At 44.6% G+C, this 8,043-nt stretch overlaps 1 protein-coding gene across 1 annotated transcript; it reads right to left on the reverse strand.

Annotated features, from left to right (window-relative positions):
• Window positions 1-3,403: 3,403 nt before the first annotated feature.
• On the reverse strand, window positions 3,404-4,561 carry LOC136960530 (piggyBac transposable element-derived protein 4-like). The gene is made up of 3 exons (XM_067255042.1): window positions 4,454-4,561; window positions 4,055-4,318; window positions 3,404-3,982 (listed from the first exon to the last, which is right to left on the reverse strand). Exons 1-3 carry the CDS (start codon window positions 4,559-4,561, stop codon window positions 3,404-3,406), a joined length of 951 nt encoding a protein of 316 aa, XP_067111143.1.
• Between the last annotated feature and the right edge of the window lie 3,482 nt (window positions 4,562-8,043).

Raw genomic sequence — 8,043 nt, forward strand, 5'->3', positions numbered from 1 at the left:
GTGTGTAGTTGTTAGTAAATGGTTACAGCCTTAATCTAAATTGAGCATCCCACATATGGGATTTCCCTATTGCAAATTATGATTTATTCTAATAATTTTCAACAGTCTAGAATTTAGTCTACAGTTTCTTCGATGGATTCCAAAAGTTCTACCAGTCATATACGTCAGAAACATTCAAACTGCAAACTTGAAATGACAGACTTATTATTTGTAGGACTACTCATACATTTAGAACCATTTATTCAGTAATTTTACCATTATTTATAGATTCCTAGAGTAATAAAAAACAAACAATATAACCGATATCATACTTTTACTGTATTACGTACTTATTCAATCTTACTGATGTTCAGAGGACATACCTTGATGAGCAGACACTGCATCAGGCACTGTTGGGGGCTCATTGCTGCCTGTGTCAGTCAATTCTTTGTTCTTCAGAAAGTTCACATTGTTCAATAATATTATGTTCACCTCACGTCAGCCGTATGTAGAATTCCAATTATTTTTTCTTTTGTATTGTATGTGGAAGTAGGCCAGACATTATTAGAATAATCTGGTGTATAGTTGAGATTTTTTGACACCATTTTGAAAAGGTTATTAAGATTTGTGAGGATTAAGCTATTTTCAGAGATTAGTGATTTTCTATAATTTAGTTTGAAACTTAATTGAAAAAGTAAAGGCTGAGGAAGTACACCAGACATTGTTAGAATACTCTGGTGTCCTCAGCCTGAACTCCCGCCCCTCATATATATTTTTTATATATTTTTTTTTCATTGGTCTGTATTCATGCATATGGACAAGACCGTCAGCAAATAGCTGATCGCATGGTAGGGGTGGCACCAGTGGTGGCAAATCACTTTTTAGTGGTGGCCAGTGCCACCCCTGGCCACGCCCCTGGAGAAAATCAGCAGTCTTCTCTGCTTGTGCCTGGGGGGGGTCGCCTGAAGGAGCTGAAAACCCGCCCCCTCGAATTTATTGAATTTAGCAACAACAGCAACACTAGCTAAATCAATTGCAGATATCAGAACAGACCTACTTGCAGTCTCTGAGTGTTTTATGTATTAATTACTTTGCCTTTGCACCGTACCAGCTGAGTAGCAGAATGCAACCGTCTGTGATCATCTGACGTAGACAGTGTTGTGTATCAACACATTCATTGAACACGTTCATTTTTATGAGAACGATGAACTGAACGAAACTTGACTCCCGACTCCTCGATTAGCATCCCGGCTAGGGGTGTTACAATATTATCTGAGGTCTAGCCAAAACGTTACAGAATGTTTTCCTTCTTCTGAGGAGAGACGCTGTCAAAATCGAATGCTTGCACCATGTCGTTGCTCAGTTCCCGTAACATTTTCGCTATGTAGCCTAACCTAAACCAACCAACTCCACTTCGCACTACGTTACCCATGATTCAGCGCACACACATGTTGACCAAACAAGCAATGTATTCCAAGACAACAGCTCTTGGTCTCAAAAATGGCAAGTAAAAGAAGAGACGCAGACTCAGCGACTACATCTAATGCACCTTATTATTTTTTGCAGGATTTTTACACACAGAAAACACACACCTTAAAACTATGAAATTAATTGAACCATGAACTAGTTCAGAATTTAAATGGTGAACTATGAACGTGAACTATTCGTGTTTACTTGTATGAACTTAACTTTGAACGACTTCATGAGAGGTATGAACGTGCACAACACTGGACGTAGATAGGTCGGTTGGGTTTTGTCTCCGCCTATACGAATCCTGAGCTGAAAACGGAAGAGAAACTGTTCAACGGTTGAACTCCACATTTCAGTGCGACAAAGCTTTGCACATGCTTTCAGGAACTCATTTCACACGTATATAATTTACTGAGAAGGAAATCATGGAATTTGCTTTACAGGATCTTTAACCCTCACGCTCTCCTCATTGTCTATGCAGCCTGAACTTATCCTTCGCGCTGTCTCCGTGTCATTGTGACCCACAGCGTTGTCTATTACGCCACCTTCGCGCTGTCTCTGGATCGTTGTGACCCACAGCGTTGTCTATTACGCCCCCTTCGCGCTGTCTCGGGGGTCGTTGTGACCCACAGCGTGGGAATGAAAGGTTTCACTTTATTTATTTTTGTATTATGAAAAGTTGTCAGAAGACCGCTGTGGGTCACAAGGAACCGGAGACAGTGCGGGGTCTCGTAATAGACAACACAGACGTTGCCGTGTCTAACAAAAAGGCAGAGACAGCGCAATAACCCTCACGCTCTCCTCATTGTCTATGCAACCTGAACTTATCCTTCGCGCTGTCTCCGGGTCATTGTGACCCACAGTGTTGTATATTACGCCACCTTCGCGCTGTCTCAGGGGTCGTTGTGACCCACAGCGTTGTCTATTACACCACCTTCGCGCTGTCTCGGGGGTCGTTGTGACCCACAGCGTTGTCTATTACGCGACCTTTGCGCTGTCTCCGGGTCGTTGTGACCCACAGCGTGGGAATGAAAGGTTTCACTTTATTTATTTTTGTATTATGAAAAGTTGTCAGAAGACCGCTGTGGGTCACAAGGAACCGGAGACAGTGCGGGGTCTCGTAATAGACAACACAGACGTTGCCGTGTCTAACAAAAAGGCAGAGACAGCGTGATAAACAAGTATCTCCCTGGTGGTCTAGTGGCAAGGCTGTGGGGCTTTCAGCTCTGTGGCCCGGGTTCGCTTGACGGTCAGGGCAAATATGATTTAATTTGTATTTAGACGGATAATGTTTCACTTTACTATTTTTGTATTACGAAAGGTTGTCAGCACGAGAGTGGCGTAACAGACTGGGTATGGTGAGTCACAGCGCAGACTAGGATACAGCGCGAGAGTGTACTAATAGGCTAGGCAGACAAGGCTAGAAATAAAAGGTTTCACTTTATTTATTTTTTATTATGAAAAAGTTGTCACAACGTCAGTTTGCTTCACCACGACCCCGAAACGGCACGAGAGTGGCGTCATAGACTAGGCAGACAACGCGAGGAATAAAATCAAATGTTTCACTTTACTTTTGTATCATGACAAGTTGTCACACCACGCATGACACCGTGCTTCACAACTACCCGCAGACAGCACTAGGGATAGAACCTCCAGCCTGCCGTCTTGATACATAATCTATACATCCCATGCATGTGGTGGTGGTAGCGTTAGCAGCGCTGTGGCTTGAGCAAAGCCCTCTTCTGCACTCGACTGAGTTGTTCAGTCTTCTGCACACACTCCCGCAGGTCGTCCAGGGTCAACGGGAACCTCTCCTTGGCCGAAGCCCAGCTCGGTGGGGCATGTGGGGCAGTATACATGCGAACAGGATTTGCAGACAGGCCTCTTACACCCGCGACAAACGGTGAACGTTTTACGGTCCTTCTTCACCGGGCAGACTTGAACTCTCTTCCTCTTACTGGCAGGGACCGGCGCGGTTGGTCCTGCCGATGAGGAGGCGGCGGCGGCGGCTGCTGCGCCATCCTCTCCGGGTCGCCGTTGAGGAGGTGGATCGCGACATCTGGCCATCCGTAGATCTTTCACAACCGCGGCAGCAGCTCCCGTGCGGGGCAGACAGTCTTCTTTCGATCAGCGGAGTCACGAGGGCCCTTCCGAGCTGCTCGAGGAAAAACCTCCTCTTGTTGCGCTTACGCGGCATCCAGTTGGGGTTGACCTCTCTCCATATCACAAAGGCGTTGTAGGAGCAGACGTCAACGATGTTGTTGAAGATGACGAGGGGCCAGCGGGCCATCTTCCTTTTACAGCTGTAGGCCGTGATGACCTTATCCAGATTGTCGACTCCTCCTTTGTTCAAATTGTAATCCAGGACGATGGTCGGTTTGCCGTCGTTTCTGTCACTGATTTCAGCGTCTGTGTGGCGTGTGCTCATGAGTAAAACGTTCTTATTTTTCTTCGCGAGGTAGGAAACCAGAGTGGTGGTGGGAGTGAAGGCGAACTGCGACGACAGCACCCGTCGCGTCTTCGTCGTCAGCAGCTCAGTCATGTTTCTTGTCGCCATGAGCTCTTGTCCGAGTTCGTAAGAGGTGAAGAAATTGTCACACGTGACATTGCGATCCTTCAGGCCCTCTGTCACGTCGAGCACGACGCGCATCCCCTGGTTCCTCTCCGGGACTCCGTCCATCTGCTTCCCGGTGTAGACTTGCATCTTCAAAGCGTAGCTTGATTTTGCATCGCACGCGACCCACGACTTGATGCCGTATTTCGCCGGTTTTCTTGGCATGTACTGCTTGAAAGGACACCGTCCTCTGAACACGAGCAGTTGTTCATCCACGGTCACTTCGGGCCCTGGGTCGTAGAGGCGTGGTAATCTCTACCCACATATCCCAGACCTCTCTTATCGCCGCCAACTTGTCCGTCGCGCGTCTCGTGTCCCACGGTCGTCAAATCGTATCGACGTTGAATAGGTGTAGAAGAGTTTCAGCTGCATGGTAGCGCGGAAAATCACTCTGCCGCTTTGCGCGTCCCATAGACTGGCGGCCGCTTTGCCTCGGGACTTGTACACCCCTGCCAGGATTAGCAGCCCTATGTAGGCACGTAGGTCAGTGGCGTCCATGGCTTTCCACTCCTCTCTGCGTTTCAGATAACCTTCCCGATTTGTCACGTCCAAGATTACTCTTTCGATTTGTGGCGTGACAAAGAGTAAAAATGCGGAGACGATGTTGTGAGCGTGGGAAACGGCGTAAGCTGGGGGTCCTCTGGGGGTCCTCTCCGTACTGTCACGTTGCGACAGCAGCCTCGGATTCCTCCGATACGCAATCGAACACCATTCAATTTGGCCGTTTTTCGAGAAGAAAGTATCTCTGTCGATTTGAGGGGCTTGGTAGAAACGGCTAATTTGTAAATTTGCTCCAACTTCTCGATAACCTAGGTAAATAAACACTCGACGACGACGACTTACAAAAAAACGTTGCGCCACCTACTCTTCTGCCGGTGAATTGTTTTCAGCACCCACAGCCTACGGAGAACCATAAACAAAGTCTATCCGTCCGTATCCGTGCGCCCGCCCATCCGTAAACGGAGACGCAGAAGCATATTTCGGCCTTAACCTGTCAGCTGTGTTGTCGATGCCTCGAGAGAAAAAAGGAAGTGACAGAGTTTGCCGTAAAGCAGTATCTCTGGCCATAAAATGTGTATGACATCATTGACATTTTAAAAGGCTTTTTAGAACAAAAAAGCGAAATCTAACACGATACAGTGTGTATTTTTTTTGCCTCCCCTTTCGAATGCAACATTCAAATTACTAGACAAAAAATTATATCCTGAGAAAAGTGGATTGTGAGGTGTATAGCTCCATAGTCCTCCATTCAATCTGCACTCACCCCTGAGCACCCTCATATGGAACTGCAACCAGTTCAGAAGTCGGACGTTTCCAGAGAGTGGCATATTAGACATTCTTACATTTACACTCTTATCCAGAGCGACTTACAGTAAGTACAGTGACATTCTCCCTGAGGCAAGGAGTGTGAAGTGCCTTGCCCAAGGACACAACGTCATTTTGCACAGCCTGGAATCGAACCGGAAACCTTCTGATTGATAGCCCGATTCCCCAACCACTCCCTAACTACTCAGCCATCTGATGTTCTCTGATGATACTGAACCACAGGGGAAGTAGTTTTCTAAAGCTTTTATAAGTCTCCGACCAACTCCTGACAATTTAATAAATCAATGAATCCAACTCATTTGTACTTTATTTGCTAAATATATAATTGTGAAATCACTAACAGATGGTGGTTTAAATGTGATAGCTATGACAATCAGATAGCAAGTTGATTCTGCGATTTTTTTAATTTATTTTTATTGTACAAGAGTGATACAAACAATCAAGGCACAATGTGTTGGTGCATTTGTCAATTTCTTTTGACAGCATTGAGATAGAAACAATATACACCACAAAACATTTCACAGATAATAAATAAATAAAATAAAGATACTGGGGGTCTCCTTAGTCAATTAAGGAATGTAAGTCCAACAAATAAAAGAGTCTCTTGGCGTTTTCCTTTATCCTGCATTGAAGAGATGTAGAAAAAAGCTTAAGCTCTTTTTCCAACCGTTGATGTGGGCTTTGACCTTCAAATACTACACCTATGGATAAAATGTTTACAATGGACAATCAAGTTATTTATCAAGAACTCTAAATTCTTATCCTTATCATTCTTATCCGTAGCCTTGCAGTGTTTGATCGTTGTTTCTGCTGAGTAAAGAATATATTGTGCTTATTAAAGTTATGCATTGTGCTTATTAAAGTTATGAACTTAGAAGTGTGCTCAGGCTTAAACATTGGGTCTCACACTGGGTGTGGGGTCGCAGCTGGCTACACGACGGACGCGTGGGAGAATTGGCGTGTCGTGTGTCTAGCGGCGCTTTCCGTGGAGGACGTTGAAGACATCTTCATATTCGGAACCATGATTACAGGCTTTCTGCTGTTTGGAATAGGCGCTGGCTTTGTATATCGGAAAATTAAGGAAAAGCCCCGTTAGGCTGCCCGATATGATTAATGCGGTGGGCAGAGTTGTTGGAGCTCAGACTGTGAACTAACACAGCATTGATTACAACAGGGATAAGTTTGCGGCTCTGCAAAGGAAGATGGAGGACACGGAGACCTTCCTGAAGGGTGGACGTGAAAATTGAGTTGCGGCTACTCGTCAAAACAACTACCCCAATCTTATCCACTTTCGGCCCCGTAACCAACACAGGCCTTGGCCAAGGCCTGTGTTGGCTAGTTTGTTAAACGTTTTAGATCAACACTTGTATTATTGTTTTTGTTGATTTTATGTAAAGCACTTTGAGCTGCAATTCTTGTATGAAAAGTGCTATATAAATAAAGTCTTACTTACTTTTTGATACTTGTGTTTCAATTGCATTGTATATAATATGCTGGGGCAGGAAAAGATAGCCAGTTGGAATTCGTGAACCAGCCCAAACTCTGTTGCGGGTAGGGAAACGTAGACAACCCCAGAGCTCTGTACTTGTTGATTTCCAACTGCTGCATTAAAGCTGATATTATCGGACCTCTGCGACTCCAGACCACTCTTTCTAGAACACAGATTTGTGTCATTGAATACCATCATTGGGTGTGCTTTGCCTTCGGCAAGGGCACAACCTTTGTTCTCTCACATATATATTTATTGGGTGTGCTTTGCCTTCGGCAAGGGCACAACCTTTGTTCTCTCACATATATATTATTATTATTATTCTTTTTGCCCCCCTAAAACTTAGTCAATATTTGGCCTACATAGACAACCTAGGTGTCAAAAGTTTCGTCTTGGTAGCGATTGAGTTGTTTCTATTGGGATTTACGTTCCGTTGCATGGTTTAGGCTCAAGTTAAGTTTTTGTGGCGAAAAGTGAAGCTAACGGTGGCTAATTTGCTAGCCACAGTCACTGACGTTACTAACGTCACGAAAACACGCGTGACTACCTGTAGCAGAACATTCGTTTCGCATCTGTTAACTTGGGGGATAGCTAGGCTAACTATAGCTTTACTGCAAGGCAGCTGCAGAAACGCCACAAGCAAAGAGGCCAGGGTGATAACTATTTACTCATTTTACTTTGTGATGTGAAACACAATTGTGATGTGTAATGTACAATATTAGCTGATATTATTAAGGAAGTAGGCCCATATCTACTTTCGGAAACGGTAGTCTACTATTTCACTGAAGCATTAGCATGACATTAGCCTCTGTTGCCCGGGCAACACATACTACAGTGGTCTATGATGCATCTGTTTTCAATCGTTAAAATAAACATTCCTCACAAATACATTTTCGTTGTAGGATTTATTATGACATTACATTACAAGTAAACGATTTGTTGGTGAAATTATCATTACCTGTGGTTTCAAACCAGTGTTGCTCACTGCAACGCTGTAGCCTACGCGAGACACACTACAAAAACATCTACACAGCTGTTTAGGAAGTCAAACGGCGACAGAACATGTTCGGCACTCCCCTTACTTAAATCGACTTCATTGCCACAGCCTAAACTTTGTCAATCTGTTCATGAAAATAATTAATTTCAGCCTAAACCGTACAACGGA

This window comes from Osmerus mordax, chromosome 17 (genome assembly GCF_038355195.1).
Source record: "Osmerus mordax isolate fOsmMor3 chromosome 17, fOsmMor3.pri, whole genome shotgun sequence".
Taxonomy (NCBI): Eukaryota; Metazoa; Chordata; class Actinopteri; order Osmeriformes; family Osmeridae; genus Osmerus; species Osmerus mordax.

Bases quoted from the DNA above. Each gene is read 5' to 3' on its own strand.
- LOC136960530 (XM_067255042.1), bottom strand. From the start codon at position 4,561: ATGGACGCCACTGACCTACGTGCCTACATAGGGCTGCTAATCCTGGCA. The intron at 4,319-4,453 runs GTGATTTTCCGC...ATATGTGGGTAG, and splicing joins GGGACGCGCAAAGCGGCAGA to AGATTACCACGCCTCTACGA. The intron at 3,983-4,054 runs GTCACGTGTGAC...AACATGACTGAG, and splicing joins AGGGCCTGAAGGATCGCAAT to CTGCTGACGACGAAGACGCG.